The sequence below is a fragment of the Pempheris klunzingeri genome, chromosome 13, assembly GCF_042242105.1.
Source record: "Pempheris klunzingeri isolate RE-2024b chromosome 13, fPemKlu1.hap1, whole genome shotgun sequence".
Lineage (NCBI taxonomy): Eukaryota > Metazoa > Chordata > Actinopteri > Acropomatiformes > Pempheridae > Pempheris > Pempheris klunzingeri.
In genome coordinates, this window is record NC_092024.1 from 50,460 (window position 1) to 72,309 (window position 21,850).

The 21,850-nt window shown below is 43.8% G+C and overlaps 3 protein-coding genes across 3 annotated transcripts; 2 read left to right on the top strand and 1 right to left on the bottom strand.

Annotated features, from left to right (window-relative positions):
• Positions 1-222: 222 nt before the first annotated feature.
• On the top strand, positions 223-9,807 carry prorp (protein only RNase P catalytic subunit). Its single transcript, XM_070842516.1, has 10 exons — positions 223-736; positions 969-1,107; positions 1,329-1,563; positions 1,674-1,978; positions 2,448-2,495; positions 2,585-2,717; positions 7,967-8,077; positions 9,029-9,177; positions 9,318-9,516; positions 9,613-9,807. The coding sequence occupies exons 1-10, from the start codon at positions 337-339 to the stop codon at positions 9,739-9,741; spliced, it is 1,848 nt and encodes a 615-aa protein (XP_070698617.1). The 5' UTR covers positions 223-336; the 3' UTR covers positions 9,742-9,807.
• Positions 9,808-10,005: 198 nt separating this feature from the next.
• On the top strand, positions 10,006-14,297 carry psma6a (proteasome 20S subunit alpha 6a). The gene is made up of 7 exons (XM_070841955.1): positions 10,006-10,164; positions 10,752-10,846; positions 11,021-11,102; positions 11,532-11,687; positions 12,028-12,206; positions 12,748-12,842; positions 13,382-14,297. Exons 1-7 carry the CDS (start codon positions 10,089-10,091, stop codon positions 13,437-13,439), a joined length of 741 nt encoding a protein of 246 aa, XP_070698056.1. The 5' UTR covers positions 10,006-10,088; the 3' UTR covers positions 13,440-14,297.
• Positions 14,298-17,074: 2,777 nt separating this feature from the next.
• On the bottom strand, positions 17,075-20,769 carry nfkbiab (nuclear factor of kappa light polypeptide gene enhancer in B-cells inhibitor, alpha b). The gene is made up of 6 exons (XM_070842501.1): positions 20,445-20,769; positions 19,273-19,378; positions 18,956-19,166; positions 18,190-18,278; positions 17,807-18,067; positions 17,075-17,712 (listed from the first exon to the last, which is right to left on the bottom strand). The coding sequence occupies exons 1-6, from the start codon at positions 20,696-20,698 to the stop codon at positions 17,677-17,679; spliced, it is 957 nt and encodes a 318-aa protein (XP_070698602.1). The 5' UTR covers positions 20,699-20,769; the 3' UTR covers positions 17,075-17,676.
• Positions 20,770-21,850: the final 1,081 nt, after the last annotated feature.

A 21,850-nucleotide genomic window follows, 5' to 3' on the forward strand; every position in this document is an offset into this window, starting at 1 on the left:
TATGTGGTGCGATAGAAGCTGTTTTAGTTTGTTTACTACCGAGGGGGAACTGTGGGTCGCGTTTAAAGGGTAGTAATGATCGATTAAGCCAACGAGAGAAGCGATACTTATCTTAAAATAACAGCTGGCATTTGGAAACACCAAGGTTAGCCGACTAGCCTCATTTTCAGATTGTTGGTTCAACTAACTATAGTATGTGTTAGTTTTGTGTCAGTTGGTATTTCTACTGTTTGTAAAATGAGGTTTATAGCCGATTTATAACTGAAGTGAATGTAAAGTTTAGTAATAAATAATCTGCATTTAGTTCTCACAGGTTCAGAGGTTAAACACCCCAACATGGGCTCCACCTTAATATTAAACGTCAGAATATGTGTGAATCCCTTGAAGCATTTCTTCACACTAAAGACTTCTCTGTGGAAGTCATCCCAGCTGCCCCTCTCAGCACGCTCTCTGTGCACCAGAGACACTAATCCCAACCCAGGAGGCAGGCTGACTGGTGGACAGAGGCGGGGGAAAACTGACACCATCAGACGTAGGGAAGAGGAATTTTGGGACGATGCTGTGGAGGAAAGGGGTAAGAGCTTTGCTGTTCGGCTGAGGCCTTCCTTCTCCAAATCTGTGTTTGCTGCTGGGACGGCGAAGAGGACTGCAGAGATGCTGAAGAGGAAAGCAGCTCTGGTGTCCCAGGACGAGGAGCGACGCGTAGAAGAGCCCAAGAGGACAACCAGAGGAGCAGGTTGGACATAGTGGAAGTGTTTGCTGTAACAGGCGTCCTTTTACATTCAGCAAAGCTTTGTTTTTCTACTGCAGTCAATCCTTTCTGGTGCAAAATACAATATTCTATAATAATACTTCAAGTTTTGTTAAATTATGCCTTTTCCAGTGTTGTATTAAGTCTCGATGAACCCATGAAAGCGTTTGGGAATCATTGTTTCAGTTTCCTTCACTGAAGCAGGAATGTTTCACAGGCAGGATGCAGCCTCCAGACCGGCCACTATCTGCTGCAGAGTGGAGGACGCTGAAGGAGCATCTGGGAAACTCTCAACGCTTTGACATCCACATGATGTCTGCACTGTTCGCCTCTGGGGCAGAGCTGGACATCGCCAAGTGAGTGGAGGTCGAGTGTGTTTGTGTGTCTGCGATTTTCAGCACATTTTGTTGAAACTTCTACCTTGTGTGTGTTCAGTTTATCTCTGTTGTTTTGTCCAAGTTGCTCTCAAAATGTTTAAAATGTATTGTAAACAACCAAATAGAAGGAAATATAAGCAAGACAAGTGTGCTATAAAGGTCGAAGAATTCAAGCATGTGTGTTTTACAAACCTCCACAGGTCCCTCCTCACTTTTGTAGCCATGGAAACGGGGACGCTGTCTTATGAGCTGTTACTGCGGTACCTTGCGCTGTGTGTGAGCGGCAGCCATGACGCCGAAGTGTTCGATATCTATGACATTATGCGGGGGAGCTTCCCCTCTCTGGAAACGGGAGCCTCCAGCCTCTTCATCAAGTCCTTCAGCCGGACAGCGAGGTGGAGGGAGGCTATCAGCATCCTGTATGAAGTCAAGAAGGTGAGCAGTGTTTGGATTTTTATTTTAAAAAACACACTGAACTCATACTGGAGCTGGAGGATATGACATGTCTGCTCTCTCATCACGTTCTTTAACTGACATGCCAACAGGTCCTCACCCCATCGCCACGCAACTACGGTGACATCATCTCAGCAGCGATGTTACGCGGTGACGCAGCCACCGCCTGGGGTCTTTACGACGAATTAATCGAAAAGGGACTGAGCCCACACCAGGAGACCTGGGACGCTTTGTTTAAGGGTATGAGGAAGACCGTGGAGGAAGACGAGAGGGAGGCAGAGGCCATGTCTCCATTGGAGCACCACGAGAGGCTGCTGGGGATTCTGCTCAACATGAGGAACAACCAGATCTACCCCCAACACAGCCTCGCCAGCAGCATCAAGACCTGGTTTGAGAGGTAAAGGAGAGGGATAAAGATACTGAGGGTTTGGTGGGAAACTGAGGCTGGATGCACGTTTGACAATTTCCTAAACTCAGGAGTGTCCGTCCTCGAAACTATAAACTGCCTTAACAAGGTTGTTCAATATGATATAATTTGCCTGAAACACTTTTAGACATATTATGATAATTAGTTGACCAGGATTATCAATTATGGAATTAAAAGTGCTGCTTTTCAAACTATAATGAGTGAACATTGCTGCTGATTTGAGGAATGAAGAGATTGTAAGAGATTTCCCCCCTCTGTCCCTCCTTTAATACCAAGAAAAACAAACGAATGAAATTGCAAACCAACATTTATCCCTGGAATCATTTTCTCTCTGTATGAACTTAACGTGATCTGATTAATTGTATTTTTATCCACCTCAACCTGTCGCTCCTCGCTCTCATTTCTCTTTTCTCCTTCTGTCTCGCCCCCCCGTCTTCAGCCTCACAGAGCAGAAATGGACAGGAAGTTGGACCAGCGCCACCCCAAAGTAATTACACCACTTCCTTTATGCATGGCAGAAACTGTGTATTCTGTATGTCATTCATGTATTGTGTGTGTGTGTGTGTGTGTGTTTAGGGGTGTGTGCAAGTGCTGTGGGTCAGAGTTAGAGTCCATCCAGCTGACTGCTGAGGAGTACCAGCAGCTGAAAGACAGAGTGATGGCTGACGTCATTCAGGGGCGAGATGTTTTTAACAAGACGACACCAGAGGTACACACACACACACACACACACACACACACACACACACACACACACACACACACACACACACACACACACACACACACACACACATCTACCATGTTGTGCCTCTAGCCTTGTGGGGACTTCCCATTGATGTGATGTATACCGTAACTAAAGAATTTTAACACGCCCCTTACCCTGAAACCAACCCACCACCACCAAGCAAATGTTGTGATCCTTTTGGTTTTATCACTAGTAACAATAACATTTAGAAAACACTGAGTGTGCTCCTAGTTTTTGGGCCCCACCAAGTAAGTTATATAAGAACATGTGCACACGCGTGCTGTGGCCATCTTGATTTGCCACACCTGTGAGGTGGGATGGATTATCTTGGCAAAGGAGACACGATCAATAATCATGGTTGGTGTCAAACTTTCAGCTGCTGTGGTTTGAGAACTTTTAAGATGTGTTCAGTTTGAAATAGGTGTGTGGGTGCTATAGGTGTTTGTTTTTTTTTCAATGGAAAATAATGAATCCTAAATGAATATTCCATGTTGTTGTAAAAATGTCTCTAAACCAAAAAGCAGATATCTGTCAGCAGCATGGCGCGCTTACTTGCTTAGCAGCTCCCTCTCTCTGTAGCGTCTGCTAGATGGCGTTGTTGGCACGTGTGCGGCGCTGGGCTGTTGAGGTGAAGTGAAAGAGATCAGTAAGCTCAGACAGCTGCCTTCACCGTGTAGCTGAGTGAGATGAACAGCTCTCCATTTATGCTCTTTAAGGGGTTGTTTTAAAGGAAGTGAAGGGAAGGAAGCGTAAAGGCACCGTGAGACGGCTAATACTGACTTTCAACTGACTTATTTAGTAATTTAGTAATTCCACCCAGTTGTCTCTTTTCTGGTCTTGATTGTATTTATATTGCATTTATATTTTCTTCCACAGCAGTCATAGAGACATAAAACACAGACATTTTAGGTAACATGCTTTTAGCTTTTGTTGCAGAGTTAAAGACTGATATGCTGTATTAGAATATAATAGTGTGTCTTTCATGTAACAAACTACAAATTGCAATTTTTAAACTCTTTGGATGGATAAAACAAACCAGATATAGCGTGTTAATTAGTGAGTCCTAGAGACCAGTTGTAGCTTCATATCTGACAAACGGACAGATGTGAGTATCTGATTCTCTGTACAAAAACAAATAAGTAAGCATATTTCCCAAAATGTCACACTAGGTAGGCCATTCTGCCGCTTTGTGCAGTGGTTATTCATATTTTACCTGTGATATGAAATGGAGATGTTTTGCATGTTTTAAGGTGGCATAGTTCTTGGGAAGCAACCGCAGTGTGTGAAGGCTCGATGGATCAGTGGGAGCTTAGATAGACAGATAGCTTCAGCCCACAGACATTTAGCATCTTGATACTAAATACAGTCAACAGGCACGCAGAGCAGAACTTAAAATGAGGACTGCATTTTTTTAATGTGAGTTTTATGCCCCTCTCTGACCAGGCGAAGGCAGTCATCACTTTATCTTGCGTGCATATGTGCGCTGTCTGTGTGTGTCTGAGAGAGCCAAGGCACAAGCTTTTCATTGGATTGGAATGTACTGACTGTTATTTTTATAATGCCAATGGCAATAAACTTAAAAACACAGTTATTTTACAGCAGTTGTTTCCAAAAAGAAACCTGGCAACGTCAGTAATATGCCATATGTCATATTTCATTTATGAACAGAGACAGAGTTTGCATGTGTTCCTCTGTGTTTTTCGGTAGTTAGGGGGAGTTTGTTGGTGCAACAGTTCGTTAAATTGAGGGGATTTCCAGCATATGGAGCACCATGTGAATGTGGCCCACAGCTACCTCCTGCGGAGGAGACGGCACAAGGAAGGCAGACAGACGAGGCTGTACAACTTGGCTCCATTAATTGCCAATTTAAGGCAGTTCATTTTGAGGGCAAACAGAGTGCCTCAGACAACAAGGAAGCAACAGATGCGGTGAGGGACAAATGGAGGAAGAGAGTGAGGGCATCGGTGCAAAGAGGAGGAAGAGCTGTGTTTGTTTGTGTGAGGTGAAGCAGAGACGGACACATAGATAGATGTTGAGACGCATAAAGCAGAGACCAAGTTAGGAATTATGACACCACACAGAGTGACCAGAGGAACAGAAACTCCTTCAATTTAATGTAAAGCAACAGAAAAGCCATAATTTATCACGTTTGTGGACCTCCTCTCTGACACACAGTGTACTCACTAGACACACACACTATATCCGAAGCAATAATAGAACATCGGTAACATAAGCTCCACAAAGGTCGCATTTAATCCGACATGTTCTGCTGCGTTGTGTTACATTGCACTGCTGCCTTTGTGTTCCTGTGTCCACACTGTTCGAGCTAAAGCACCTACAGTCCCAGCATACAATGTTTTTGTGCCAGCAGGAGCTGCAGGTGCTCATAGAACATATTTTAGGCACAGATACCAAAACAGAGTTTGGGTCTATTTCAAACATTTTAACATAGAAAAACTACAACACTGATCTTCCCAGTTTCAGTTCATTGCAAATGAGATGTTGCACTTCGTTACCGCAAAGGAAATGAAATGAAATAAAATAAAACAACATAACAATCATTTATCCCCATACTTTTGGGTTCAGTTTCTCTTCCCTTGATTATAATCTGAATAAAATATTAGCAAGTATTTACCATATTATACTTTCAAAGAGCCCAGACATGTCAATAATGACAATGCTAATCTTTAATATCTTGTAAAGCAGTATAATATTAAATCTTACAACAATTTTATCTCAAGTATAGTGCTTTGAAATCAGCTGCCGTAGCAACAGCAGGTTGTTATGGATACTTACATGTATAGTTAATTAACATTTGTTTCAGACTTGTGACACAATTTTGCTTAAATACGCATTCTCAAATATAGAATATCTATATTATGTATAATATAATGAGATGTTATTACAAATAAAAACATGACATTTATAACCAAATTAAAATGTAATGCGTAGAATACGGTGGGACTGATATAAATATTGTTTCTGTATAAGCACGTGTGTGTGTGTGTGCGTGTGTGTGCACGTGTGTGTGTGCGTGCGTGTGCGTGCGTGTGTGTGTTTTAAGCAGTCATATTATCCACAGCAGCACAATGAGCTGGTTTCACATATCAGCTGTGGAAAGTCCCTAGATAATTATACTGGACTCTCTCTCTTCGTCTCTCTCTGCTTCCGTCTCCTGCTCTCATTCTCTTAAACTTTTTTTTCCTCTTTCTTTTTGACCCTAACCCTCCATCATAACCAATCACTCTCCTCATCCCCACACCTCCATCTGTCCATTCCTCCTTTTTTGAATACTTCTAATACTCCCACCCAAACACACTTCTCCCCCATCTCAACCAAAACCAGCTTCCAGACTGAAAGTGCACATTGTGGTGGTGTTCTGTTGAATTCATTATTGTTCCATACAGTATTTGTGTGAGTGTGTTTGCATGTGTTTGGTGAATTAAAGTAATCAAAATAGATAATGGAGCATTAACTGGGCTTGGCAGGCAGTATATCCATTAGAGGAGGAATATTACAACCTTTTTACATTTTTATGGTCACATTTTGATTGTGCGGTTGTAATGGTGTGCAGGCAGTCATGTTTCAAGTCCAAGGGGAATTCACAGCAACCTATTTCCATACCGCCGCTATCTAAAAGTGAAAGCATTAACAATGTGCACGTGCTGGAGGCTAATTCTGAGCTTCAGCACTACTTTCCTGTTATGGTGCAAAGAGGTAAGACTGTTTCACATACTGACTAGAACAGGACACAGGACGAAGCCTTTCTCCCTCGCTGCAGTGCAAAGACACACATGACAAATATTCAACAAACTTTCTTGAAGTGCTGTGCTAAAATTAAAGTTGAAGACAGAAAACAATTATCTCCAGATGTCTTTCCACATCTCCCTTTAGAACATTTATGAGTAGTGAACCATGCAAATAAAGTGTGGCCCACTTTAAATGATATCGTATAAGTCTGAGTCTAATCTGAAACAGGTTTATCCAACAAGGAAAGAAAATCATTATTACCCATATCCTCAATGCAGGATGCTGTTAAACTTTATCACTACACAGACTCTAGTCTATTGTCAGCTGCCAGCTGCCAGCTGGCACTCAGTCATCTCAGTGACAAGCAGGAAAGGCACAGAATGTGTATTACTGGCAGGCTTGTGATCAGTCAGTGAGAAAACCAGCCAACCATCAGGCCAGTCAACTCACAGATGGACTTCAGAGACACCCCTCTGCCACAATGAGGAACAAACCCCTGGTTAGAGAGTCCTGCAGAGTTTTTCTGTACATTTTCAGTACTGCACATATTTAGTCAGACACCCAGCAAGTATTTAGTCAGACTGTCAGCTTTTAAGGTGGGCACCTTTTCTGAAAATGAGCACGTCTGCCACTATACGCAAACGTATTTTGACATTAGTAATTCGAGACTTTGGCTCTGCAGTCATGAATGAAAAATGGAGCTGAGAAAAGTGAGCAATATAATACACTGACTGTCAGATGGACAATTACAGAGGACCGAGGAGGAGGTCAGAGGACTGCTGCTGTTTATTCAATCAAAAGATGAAAAGATCTGATTTGTGAATTTAATTGACGTTTGCTCCTGGCTGGTAGCGAGCTAAAAGACTATTAATAGAGAAAAGAGATCGAATTCTAAGGCAATAAGTAGAGCCCATAGACGATCCCTACTCGTCTGTCGGACCACCGCTTTGGGCCAGACTGAAATATCCATCTGATGGATTGCCATGAAATTTTGTGCAGAGATTCATGGTCCCCAGTGGATGAATCATGCTGACTTTGGTGATCCACTGACTTGTCCACCAGGCCCACTGTGAATTAAAACCTTTTAATTTGTGTGATACTTTGGGTTATAATCTAACAGATGAATCTAAAACGAAGCCTCAGCTGTACTTTGTGTTCAATGCTAATTAGCAAATGTTGGCACACTAACACACCGAGTTAGTCAGCTAGTTTAGATTCTAAACATCAGAGATCAACATGTTAGGATTGTCATTGTGAACACGGTAGTATGCTGATGTTGGTGTTTAGCTCACAGAGCCCCCAGAGAGACTGTGGTGAAATAGAACACAGTGTGGCACATTATCCAGGTATAACTCTCAAACCTTTATCCATTTCTTTACTCCTCCAATGACCTATTTTTTCTCTCAGTATATCACTCTCATCCTCTTCATTTCTGTCCGTCTATCTCTCTGTCTGTTCAGGAGTTGGAGAGGTTCAAGGCATTTGTGAAGAGGAAGCCAGCTTTCGATGTGGTCGTAGATGGACTGAATGTAGCAAACATCAGCAAGGACAGACGCAAGCAGTCGGAGACGGTGAGAAAGCACACAGATGCTCATGCATGCAAACTGTAATGTAAAATAGAGTTGAAAAGGGTTCAAAATATCTAATATCTAAATATTTTACAGGGTCTACTAACACACACACACATAGAGTTTTAGAGTCTAGATTTTAGTGGTTTCTTCCCACACATATGTCTGTCCAACCCAGGGGCTTTTCTGCTGGCTTCACTATGACTAAACCTGCAGTGTGTGTCAGCAGACGCATGTAGGAGGTGCCTTTATAACTGGCCAATACCTGATTTTAATGACACCTAGCTTACTTCCCACCCACATCTTTCTGTCTATCAGGAGCGTGTGTGAACTATGTAACTTTCTGTCTCTTCTCTTCTGTCTGAATTGATATATGTCACGTCTTTCACAGACGTTATGTGGCAGTCAAAGGAAAGTACAGACAAACCTTTTCCCTCTCTAGTGATGTAGTTCATGTGAAAGCTTAATGAATTATTCACATGAATGCAAAAGTCATAGAAATTTACACCAGGGCCGCTTACAGAAGTGTTCATTCAAATGCCAGTATAGATTAAAAAAAATACCTCAATTTGAGATTAATGAGAGTCTACAACCACACGCTATCAACAGCAGTGCTTTCACAGATAGTTGTTGGACAAATTGAAATTTTGACCTGATAATGGCAGTAGATGAAACCATCAGCATTGGACTAGATGATGTAAACAATGTAAAAACTGCAAAAAAATATCTTAAAACTTGTATTAGTCATGTAGGAGCTACATGCACCATCGGGTGTGATCATGACAGACATTTGTGTTATTAAATAATCATGTTCTATTTTTTCACATTAACATGAATAAAAGTATTGAGGTGTGTGTGTGTGTGTGTGTGTGTGTGTGTGTGTGTGTGTGTGTGTGTGTGTGTGTGTGTGTGTGTGTGTGTGTGTGTGTGTGTGTGGGTGTGTGTGTTTTTCAGTTGTTGGCGGTGGTGTCAGAGCTCGAGCGTCAGGGTCTGACTGCTCTGGTGTTGGGAAGGAAACACATGCTGCGGCCCTCCAGTTCCTGGAAGAAACACAACATGGACCTCATCCAGCAGAGAGCTCACTGCTTCTTCACTGAAAACATGTGAGCCGCTGATAATAAAAAAGAGTATTATGGAAAATGTCCCACAAACAACTCCTCAACACAGCATTCAGCACGTTGTCCTTAGGAGTGTGTGTTTGTAACAAGTTCACCTCACACCTTTTGGTCTGTGTGTCCGTCAGTTCGGAGGACGACCCCTTCTTGCTGTATGCCGCTTTGCATTCTGGGAACCACTGTCAGTTTGTGAGCAAGGACCTGATGAGGGACCACAAGGCCTGCCTGCCAGACGCAGCCACCAGACGGCTCTTCTTCAAATGGCAGAGAGGCCACCAGCTGGTAATGACTGGTTACGTCACAGCAGGCACAAGAGTCCGATTTCAGGTAAGGATGACGAGGAGCAGGAGGAAGAGGAGGAGGAAAGGGCTACAGACGAGAAAGAAGGATACCAATTAATTGTGTGTGTTTGTGTGTGTTAAGAATATTCCTAGCTACGACACCATCGTCCAGACTTCAGCGGACTCGTGGCACCTTCCCTACGACAGCACAGAGGACCGGAGCACCTATGAAGTGCCGCAACAATGGCTCTGCCTCACCAAAAAGCACTGAACACGTTCACACTCATATGCTTGTATTAGAACTGTGGACTTGTGAATAAAATATTATTATAAATAACTAAGCTGCCTGCACTCATTAATTTAACTTTGAGCTTCAGGAAAGCGAACTTCTATTCGATTTTTAGTAATAATGATAAACGTGTTGCATCTCATAGCAACATCTCAAAGGAGCAGCAGGTTTGTAGTCCGTAGTGACGTTTACAAACTACAAAGGGACCCGGATGTGGAAGCCTCCAGCGGGACAGATCACATCCGGGTTGCCATGTTTTGCCTCTCTTTCCTCTCAGTTTAGTTTCAACTTCAGCCTACTGGGGTTTACCTCGGTTACGTCCAGCCGTCATGTCTCGGGGGTCAAGTGCAGGCTTTGACCGCCACATCACCATCTTCTCTCCGGAGGGAAGACTCTACCAAGTCGGTGAGGAGTGAGAGAAATGACCAAAAGTCAACCTGCTCTGTCATCACCACTGGCTAACGGGCTAGCATTAGCTAGCAGCTTCTATCCAGCCCATTCACAGCTCACTGTCATTAAAAGCAGGTTTTTATTTCAACACGTCGTGCTAAAAAATAATTGTACTTAACTATATAAAATCAGAATTAAATATTTATTAAGTAATAATTAAATAACAGGCTCGTTTTGTTGCTGTTGTGCTAGCTACCTTAGCTAGCTTAATGGTACTGTGGAGTGCTACAAGGTAATGTTTATATGAATATTTTTGTGAGAATTTACTTTCTTATTAAGCTTCACTAGCTACTAATTTAGTAGCACATTACCTACCCGTATTTACAACAGTCATTCTTTTAAAAGAGTCATTGCAAGTGAGCTGTATCACATGTTAGCTTCAGACCTGAGACAAGCCACCAGCCATATGTAACAAAGGTGTACATTGTGGAATACTTAGACAAAGAGTTGCTTGTGTGCACAAATTGCATACAAAATGGTTTGAAGTGGTTTGAAGTGCCCACTTGTACCTCATGACTTGATTCTCCCCTCTCTGTTTTCAGAGTATGCCTTCAAAGCCATCAACCAGGGAGGGCTGACCTCTGTGGCTATCAGAGGAAAGGACTGTGTTGTGGTCGTCACACAAAAGAAAGTCCCAGTCAGTACACACACACACACACACACACACACACATCATAAGTGCACAGATGTTAATGTTTCTGTGTCTTCACAAAGCATGTGGTCAGATACGACAGCTGTCATTAGTTATTGTATTACTAGTGGAATATGAGGTGTACATTTCCCTTTTGCCTCAATCTTGTGTTTTTCTCAGGACAAGCTGCTGGATGCCTCGACGGTCACACATCTGTTTAGAGTTACAGAGAACATTGGCTGCGCCATGACAGGCATGACTGGTAAGTGATGTCTTGTTGAGTTTGAGTTCCCGTTGATGATAATTGATGGTAACAAATTTCCACAGAGTGTTGTTGCCTTATTGTCCTCTTGCTCATCTTCCTTTTCGGAGCCAGAAATGTATCCGTGTAATGACTTTTGTCAGGGCTGGGGAAAATAAGTGTGCAGTTTTAGTCAGCTGCCAAGTCTTTAACATTACATAGTATTAGTCAGTAAAAAAAACCCAACATGGTTTTAAAAAGTCTAGAGCAGCCTCAACCTGTTAGAGACAGGGCCGACTTCTTTTAACAGTCAGGTTGAGAATAATGAATCATCCATCTCTAGTACTCCTGTCCTCCATTTAAACAAAGAAATAAAAAAATTTAAGAAGTCTGTTTGTGTTATGCTCATTCGTGTATTTGTCCACTCTGTTTGCCTCTTCCTCTCACTAGCTGATGGCAGGTCTCAGGTGCAGAGGGCACGCTATGAAGCTGCTAACTGGATGTATAAGTACGGCTACGAGATCCCTGTGGACATGTTGTGCAAACGCATGGCGGACATCTCCCAAGTCTACACACAGAATGCTGAGATGAGGCCGCTAGGCTGTTGTGAGTAGCGTGTTCTTGTACTAGATATCGGATTGTTTGTGGGATTTTAACCAAAATCCAATCCATTCCAAAATAATGGGTTCCTCTATGTATTAGCAGGGTTTTCGTCACAGCTTGATTCTGAATATCAGCACAAAATCCAGTTTACATGTTACATCTCTGAAAACTGATATTGGTGCCTGCGTGTTCGTGCAGCTGTTTATGGGTCCATATTTCTTTGACAAGGGTAAAGTGTATGTAAAGTGCTGTTTAGTGCATAAATCAGATGTACAAATCGATTACACTGCTTCGTTCCAACTGTCCTGTCTTTATTCCCCTGTGCCTTGCATCCCTCCTCCAGGTATGATAGTTGTCGGACTCGATGAAGAGTTGGGTCCGCAGCTGTATAAGTGTGATCCAGCCGGCTACTACTGTGGCTTTAAGGCCACTGCAGCTGGAGTGAAACAGACTGAGGCCACCAGCTTCCTGGAGAAGAAGGTCAAGAAGAAACTGGATTGGACCTATGAACAGACTATCGAAGTAGGGGACACACACAAACACACACACACACACAGTTATGTAGTTTTGTTTGGAGAATTTCTCAGGCAGGGAACCTCAGAGAGTTCTTTGGATGTCATAAATGTTCAGGAGTTTCACAAGTGTGCAACTAACTGCATTAATTGGTGTTTCTCTGGACAACTGTGGTAGAAACCAAACTGAAATCCACTTGGTAGATTACAAGAAGTCAAAGCAAACAAGTGGAATTTGTCACCCACATCTAAATTGCACTGGCCTTTCCTTATTCACTATTTAACGACTGTTGGTAGACAAATAGTGTAGGTGGACAAGCATAAGTGCCATGGCTGTATTTATTTTTCTAGAGAAGGTAAAGCATTATTATTTGCTGTCAGATACTGTTTACAGCCACACTGACATGCTTTCAGAGGCTCATTTATGACTGCGTTGCTGCACCTCGCTGTTTCCAAATGCCTCTATGTCTCAGACGTAATGTTTAATTTGTTTTCCTTTCCGCTCCTTCCCTTCCTGCTTCTCAACAACACTTCCTCTCTTCTCAAAACAGACGGCTATCTCATGTCTGTCAACCGTTCTGTCCATCGACTTCAAGCCCTCAGAGCTGGAGGTGGGAGTCATCACTACCCAGGAGCCGAAGTTCAAGTGAGTACTTTTCCTGAGACGGAGCGAGAACATATCTTGATAACCACGAGTAAGGAATACGATCGAGGCCGCAGGTATAGAACGTTTTTTCACTGGCCAGCTGCTGTAAAGGGGTTTTTGCAGAGTAAAAGTAAAGCAGGTCATTGCTGGAAAAACGGCAGATGGATTTAGTCAAACTCCCTGGATACATTTTAATCTTCGCTGCTTGACACAACATGCAGCTCTGAACAGATGCCAGTGCTCCTGCCTTTAAAGGCTTGCATGTTTATGCAGAAACTGAGAAGATGAATCACTAAAAACATAGTAATGTGTTGGCATTGTCAATAACGCATCAGTTACGTTTTAAAAGATGATAAAAACAGGCTGGTGTTGTAATGGAAATTCCCAAAAACTAAGATAAGATCAAAGTAAGGGCTTACATGGTTGAATGTGTTCTCAACATCGCCGTGTGTGTGCGTGTGTGTGTATGTGTGTGTACGACCCACGAAATCTGCCAGAACAAAAAATTATGGCCGTTAACTTGTGTGTTTGTGTTCCAGGATTCTGTCGGAGTCGGAGATCGATGCTCGGCTGATGGCCTTGTCTGAGAGAGAGTGAGGAAAGTTGGCAGCCACCGCGGCAACACCAGAAAAGCCCACCTCCTCCACACACAGGTCTCCTCTAGAAGGAACACAAAGGAGGAGTTGGTACAATCTTGTTCAGAGGAGGAGGTGCGAGACAAACTAAAAGATGAACAATCAAGAACACTACGGCCCTTTTTACCACGTGGGTAGAATGTTACCCATCTGCTCTGACACATACCCCTCCTCCGCTGTCTCTGGACACTATATTGTGCATATCGACCCCCTCCTGCGTTTTTCCTTCTAGCCACACAGAGACATCCTCACTGCAGGCAGCTGTCAAATATCTGGAAAGATGCTGGGCATTCAGCTCAGCCCACCACATGACACACGAGTCTGTTGTGCTGTTTGGTTGCCGGACGCGGTGCTCTCTCTGCATGGACCTCAGCCCAAATGACTTCAGTTTGATGAGTGTGACGTGAGCAGAGTGGAAGATGGGGTTGTGGTAACACTACAGCTACGGCACAATACCTCTTATTAATACCTCTGACTTGATGGTCCTGGAGCTTCTTGACTCGCTGTATTTCAGCAGTGCTTCCAGTCTTTACTCAGGGCTGCCAAAACATGTCATCTCTCTTATTTTAGTCATCCACTTTAAAGTCTCCACTGTCTTCAGTTCCAGGATGATGTTTATGCTCTGATGTACTGTGTTATAACCCAGGGAAACCACTGTGGGAATTCTCCCATTGCGACAGTCATCATCGTCACACCCCTGTTGGAGTCTGCTCAGGTCAACATCAATTGGAAGTCTATTTTATCCTCTTCCTTGTGTTTTGATCCTCCTCCCTTCTGCTGACGGTAACTGCACTTCTATTAAACATGTTTTTATCAAACACCTACGTTTCCCTCTTAATTTCTTTTTACTGCATATTTGACCTTGTGGTGCCTTCACACTCGTCTCCTTATGCAGACACGAAACCAAAATGCAAACTTGCTAAATGAGGTGCCTGTCCACTTTCTGTGCCGTGGGTGTGAGCATTACTTTCATTCCTTCAATTGAAATACAGTATATCTCCATAAGATTTCAATTACTATAAAACAGTTTTAGATGTTTTACAGTTTACTGAGGTAATTTATATGGAATGTTGTCATTGTAAATTATCATTATTTACATTAATCCTAACCTCTTGGGTGAGCTGGGTAAAGTCTGAAAGTGCTGGAGAATGAATCGAGAGAAATTTCCGTATAGTAGTCGCACTTGTGCCATATTTATTTAATCTGGAAAAATGATTTGTGGTGTCTACACAAGAAGCTTAAGCACAAATTAAAAAGGCTTTGCAATTATTTAAAAAAAAATCCACTAGTACTGTGCTGTACAATCCATTCTATTGACAGCTATTATAAAGTGATGTCTCCACTGTGACTGTGTGTACACACGTGGACAACATTGTTGGTACCCCTCTGTTAATGAAAGAAAAACCCACAATGGTCACTGAAATCACTTGAAACTTACAAAAGTAACAATAAATAAAAATTTATTGAAAATTAAACAATCAAAATCAGCCATTACTTTTGAATTGTTGTTCAACAGAATTATTTAAAAAAACAAACTAATGAAACAGGCCTGGACAAAAATGATGGTACCCATAACTTAATATTTTGTTGCACAACCTTTTGAGGCAATCACTGCAATCAAACGATTTCTGTAACTGTCAATGAGACTTCTGCACCTGTCAACAGGTATTTTGGCCCACTCCTCGTGAGCAAACTGCTCCAGTTGTCTCAGGTTTGAAGGGTGTCTACTCCAGATGGCATGTTTCAGCTCCTTCCACAGATGTTCAATGGGATTTAGAGCAGGGCTCATAGAAGGCCACTTCAGAATAGTCCAATGCTTTTCTCTTAGCCATTCTTGGGTGTTTTTGGCTGTGTGTTTTGGGTCGTTATCCTGTTGGAAGACCCATGACCTGCGACTGAGACCAAGCTTTCTGACACTAGGCAGCACATTTCTCTCCAGAATGCCTTGATAGTCTTGAGATTTCATTGTACCTTGCACAGATTCAAGACACCCTGTGCCAGATGCAGCAAAGCAGCCCCAGAACATAACCGAGCCTCCTCCATGTTTCACAGTAGGGACAGTGTTCTTTTCTTGGTATGCTTCATTTTTGCGTCTATGAACATAGAGTTGATGTGCCTTACCAAAAAGCTCCAGTTTTGTCTCATCTGTCCAAAGGACATTCTCCCAGAAGCTTTGTGGCTTGTCAATATGCATTTTCGCAAATTCCAGTCTCGCTTTTTTATGATTTGCTTTCAACAGTGGTGTCCTCCTTGGTCGTCTCCCATGAAGTCCACTTTGACTCAAACAACGACGAATGGTGCGATCTGACACTGATGTACCTTGGCCTTGGAGTTCACCTTTAATTTCTTTGGAGGTTGTTCTGGGCTCTTTGGATACCATTCAAACTATCCATCTCTTCAATTTCTCATCAATTTTCCTCTTGCGGCCACGTCCAGGGAGGTTGGCTACAGTCCCGTGGATCTTAAACTTCTGAATAACATGTGCCACTGTTGTCACAGGAGCATCAAGCTGCTTGGAGATGGTCTTATAGCCTTTACCTTTAACATGCTTGTCTATAATTTTCTTTCTAATCTCCTGAGACAACTCTCTCCTTCGCTTTCTGTGGTCCATGTTCAGTGTGGTACACACCATGTCACCAAACAGCACAGTGACTATTTGCCACCCTTTAAATAGGCAGACTGACTGATTATGAGTTTGAAGACACCTGTGATGCCAATTAAAGGACACACCTGAGTTAAACATGTCCCTCTGGTCAAATTATTTTCAATCTTTTATAGAGGTACCATCATTTTTGTCCAGGCCTGTTTCATTAGTTTGTTTTTTTAAATAATTCTGTTGAACCACAATTCAAAAGTAATGGCTGATTTTCAATGGTTAATTTCCAGTAAATTTTTATTTATTGTTACTTTTGTAAGTTTCAAGTGATTTCAGTGACCATTGTGGGTTTTTCTTTCATTAACAGAGGGGTACCAACAATTTTGTCCACGTGTGTAAAGCCAACATGAGCTGCCCAAGTGTCTTTCACACAGACGTTTTGGTATTTATTTACATGGAGTAAAACTCCCGTTCCTCCTCGCCGCCCTGTACTTGACTGAAGCATCCTGTTATTCAGCGGAGATTCCCATCTTTGCAGGAATGAGAAGCAGAAATGTCGCGAACAGCTGAGTGTTGTGTTCCTGGGAATTTCCTGTCCCTTCACCCCACCCCACCCCTCGCCCCACCCAGCCGGCAGGAGGAACTTTGTCGCAGGCTCAATTAGTTCCTCATTCAGTGGACACGAGGTGCCATGTTATCAGCTCTTTCTTGCACGTCATGTGTTATATGAAAATAAAAAGGCGGCCAGTCAGAACTGAAACTCAGCCGTCACACTTTGAAGGAGGCATTTGTACACTAATGGCAGCAGACAGGCACGTGGTTACAGTAATTCCCCTTATAACTGCTGCCTTGTAATATTGTCACGTGCTGGTTTTTGTAAGACCTTTATATCGTGATATTACCAAGATTATGATACCAATTGTGCACTCATTAAAAAAAAAACAACATTGTTTTGTTGTCCAAACTTGATGCTTTAGCTGTAATCCAGGACAAACAATACATTTTCAGTCACGTGCCATTTGTTTCCCCTTCACGTCAGCCGTCCCCACAAAAGCACTCACACAGGTTCTTACTGTTAAATACGAGTGTTTTTAATTTAACTGGAGTGTGCTGGATTGTTTGCTGTCCGACATATACAACTTGCTCAACTGTACACATTCACAGCTTCCATAAAAAATACATCTTTGTATACACAGCATTTACAATATCATACAACAGAGCTGTTGCAGGTACGTCAGTGTGGATGGACGTTTTTGTGACAAATGATTTGCAGTGTCCACAGAATACAAGCCGTCCTCTCATCATAAAGCAAGCCCGTCCCCACATAATGTGTCACGTATTCACATGTCGGCGTGCAATTGCTCTCCTGCAGTCTGGAGCGAACTCGTCGGGTTATTCGAACATCGGTCTCTGTTTGATTCTCCTTTGCAGCTGCATGTCATTCCGTTTGCCAGCGGTGACGCCTGCTCCGTGTCACCCACACTGCCCGGCTCCCGTGACATCACGGCAGGAAGAAGCCGATATGCCGAGCCATTTCTCTCATCCTTCACCGTCATCATCACAGCCTCCTGCCTCTGTAACTTCCTCTCTCTTTTGTTTCGTGCTAATGTCCATTCCACTGAATATCGTCATAACCCACCTACAAACACAAAAGAGGACAGAAAGATGGTCATACACTGGCCAGACAGAAAATGTCAACATCACAGCGAAAACTCAGCATCATCAACACACACCTCCTCATCGGACTCCTCATCCTCCTCTTCCTCGCTGTCGTCTGATTCGCTGTCAGGCAGCTCCCTCAGGTCAGGTTTGGTCAGCGAGTGCAGTTCTTTCCTGATGTCGTCGTTGTCGCGACCGTAGGTGAGGTGGTAGGGAGTGTGGCCTCCAGACGTCAGGAGATTGGGGTCTGCGCCTTTCTTCAGCAGCAGTTTGACCAGTGAGAGATTCTGCTGGTCCACGGCCAGGTGCAGTGCACCGCGACCGTTACGCTGTTCCTGTGGGAAGGGAGAGAACGCCTGATTTTACTTCTCTGCTGGTCACCTTAATGTAATATTTGATTTTAAAATGTTCAGATCATGCTAGTAATTCTGTTCTCTGTGTATGGTGTGTTGTTTACCTTTGCATTAATGTCAGCTCCTAGATCCACCATGTTCTCCACCAGTGAGAGGAAACCCTGAACTGAGGCCAGATGGAGGCAGTTCTGACCTGCAGAGAGAAGAAGAGCTTAACACCTGACACCAGACCAGCACGTGTCATTTTATACCTGCAGTTTTCTAGGAAAAAGCCCAGGACCCAAAGGTGGTGCTAAATTGTACTTAACTGGCTTCACAAATGCAGATTTCTATCATTGTGCCATGCTGACACAGATAGATTTTCATATACATTTTCATTTAATATGACAAAACAAGATTTCTATTCTATTTCTAACATTTGGTTCCCCAAAGCAATCTGCACACCAGCCACACTTAAGGCTTAAAAATATCGATGCACAAGTCTAAAACTGAAGCCTTCCCCGTTTCTATTTGGAGCCTCAGAATCTAACATTATGTGCCATGTAATAGCCGGGATGTGATGACATGAATGGCTACGGCATTCCCCTTGCTGGCTGAAATGTTTCCTTCCTAACCATAGTGTTCAGGGATAATGGCAGCCAAGACCAGCAGCAGGTTTCAAGGGTGGGTCACCACAGAATGGAAATTACCACCACTGCTACAGAATATAATGTTCTAATAATGGTAAAACACTACAATTTACCCTCCCACCACCAGTTTTAAACATTTTCGTTCCCCAACATGTAAACAGCTGGTTAGTGAAGCATTTGTCAGAAATGTAGTGCAAGTTCGTAAGTTCGATTCAGGACAGATCTTTTTCTGCCGTCTCACCGTGATAGTTGCAGGCAGCCATCACCGTGTGAAGATGCTCTGGCTGACAGTTCTGTGTGATGACGCTGAAGCACAGCAGGTTACCATGGCGACAGGCGATGTGCAGAGGCGTGTCGCCGCCGTCATCCACCAGAGTGGGGTCGCAGCCGGATACCAGGAGGTGCTGGCACACGTCGGCCTGGTTCGTTATTACTGCTAAGTGCAGAGGAGTCTGGAGCGGGAGGAAGTCAGACAGGTGAGTGACTGAGTCAGCGGGCGACTTCATTACACTTGATGCGATGACTGACATGAGAAGTCTATTCCTTTTAAAATCCTACCTGTCTCTGGTCATTTTGTGTGTTGAGGAAGTCTGTGTGCTTGGACAGGTCGATCATTGTCCTGATGTAGTCCTTGGCTTCATGGATGATGGCCAGGTGGAGCAGCCTATAGAGACAGAGAGTAGAAAACCTGTCACTACACAATCTACAACTCAGTGAATAGTTTCCAGAAGTGAGTAAAACAAACAGCAGATACATGTACTCCTGACTGTGCTGTTGTTACACCTGTATCAAAATACTTTTACCTGATACCCCAAACACCAGGCGAAAGGAAAAATATAGGAAAGTTTCACTTAGTGCAAAATCAGGTGCAGGATACCACTAATGTTTTAAGATATTACTATTGTTGTCATTATTATTATCATTATCTAGGCCACACTTAAATCAATATGATATTGTTCATAAATGTATCACAGCAGTTATTTCTACTCTTGAGATATTGGGGACAGTAAACAGTAAACTAATGTTAATGACAGTTACATCTCTGCATCATGGTTTCATGTCTTCAGTACCCATTAATTAAGTCACTTATGGCGCAACAGATCACATTTATGCACATCCTCTAAAACAGCTGGAATACTGTGCACACACTTTGGACTAGATTTCTCGGCGGATGAATCGTGTTATAATGGAAATAACACCCCCTTTGTGTTACTATTTTTTTAAATAGTAAAAAGTCGCACAAACGTACTCCAGGACAAACTTCCGTACAAGTTAACGTGTTTTTCCTAGTTTTTCTCCTCCTTCTCGCCTCACGGGAGCGCGCAGCGGTCGGGTTCCTTGGCGGCGCGCCCGGGACTTTCCCAGCCTGACCCGCGGCCATAGTGGCTTCCCTCCTGATAACAGGCTGTTTACGTCCAGCAGCGCCGAGTCTGACCACAGCCGGGCCCACTATCACGCCGGACACCCCCTCTGTGTATTTTTATCACTGCAGCGGCCCTCTTTTATAGTCCCCCGCGCTCCACAGAGGCGCTCCGGGCCGGACCGAGCTAGGCCCGGGCCTGTGTGTTATAATGACAGGCTGGAGGAAAGCATTCCCCACAGGAAGGGGATCAGATTACCTCCGAGACCCGAGCTAGGCCCACTCAGGCGACACAAGCCAAGCTACAGCCCTGAAAACGGATGAATATCCCGGTGATTAGCCGTGTGCCGCTGCTCCCGGTCTGACTTACGTGTCTCCGTCCTCGGTGGTCTGTGTTTTCCACTCGTGCAGCTCTCCTCCTCCAGCCGGAGCCTGTTTGCGCTGCGGCGGCTCACAGTCCACCTGGAGCCGACGGATCTCGGCCGCCACAGCCTGGTACTCTTCCTCCTTCAGCGAGTCCAAGCCGCTGTCGAGCCGCTCCTCGGTCGCCTGAGCCGGCTTCCCTTCTTTAGAGTCCCGGCTGTAATCCATTTGGTTCAGTATACTGGTCCGATGGAGGTCCATGGCGGCGCGCTGGTCGGGACGAGGTGCGTTTGGTTGTGTTGTGGCGGAGCCGAGCTGCAGTCTGTAAATGCCCTCTGTGTGGCTGCAGCGGGGCGGAGCTCCAGTGGGGGATTTCCAGAAAACTGTCAAACAAGAATAACACAGCGTACAGATCGCTGGCTCCAGGAGGGGATTTCTATCGATATATAAATATCTGCATATATTATATAAATACACTCATCAGAGACATTTTGCAGCACTTTAAGCACACATTTCTGCAGCATTTCAGTTTTTACACAAGTGTTTGGACTTTGTAATGACACATTCCTGCTACAGGTAGCCTATATGTTTTCTCTGTAGGTGAAGTTACTTTTTTAACTATGCAGTCTGTGTTCTGTTTAATCAACTGTATGGACCTCTGAGTCAACCCGGTCAACAGTACAAGGAGCAAATCAGCCTTCAAGACATAGTTCAGTGTTCCACAAAGGGACGCACTAAAGTCCAGTGAATCAGAGTCAGTTACATATTTCACATGTTCCCCCTCTGGTTGTACCTTTGTGGCATGGAAGAGTTTCTGTTTTGACACTGGTGAGGGACGGATGCATGGAAAGTACTAAAAGTGCACCTTCGGGTGCCTGGCCCTGCTGAATCACTTTAACAAAAAGGAAATGTTGCTCAGCAGCCCCTCTGTGTATGAGTGGGTGGGAAGACCTGCAGGATGGAGAGGGGAGGGAGGGGGCAGCACAGGACTTTCCTACAAAACTTCAAGTGTGATTGCTGTGTGATTTCAGTTTCTTTAGTCATATATGAGCAAACCAACAGGCCTCAGCAGGGGAGTCTCCTGCAGATGTTTTTGTTCTTTAAAGATGGATTTTTCTTTGATATAGCACTGACTGCGTCTATTCTTTACATCAGGAGCTAAAACGGTATCAGTTTCCTGCAATTATACAGGTCAAAGTACACAGTACTTACTGTGCTTAACACCCTGCCAGCTATTTCTGAACATACAGTCGAGTCTTGGCGAGCCTCTGACCTGCCCCTTTAAAAACAAACACCAGGCTGAACGTGATGTTCTTGGGGCCTGAGGGAAACTCCAGGCTTGTTTTACCTCCTGTTGTTCAGTCTGTGACCAGCCAGACCAGGAGGCTCAAGCTCCGCTCTCAGCACTGTCAT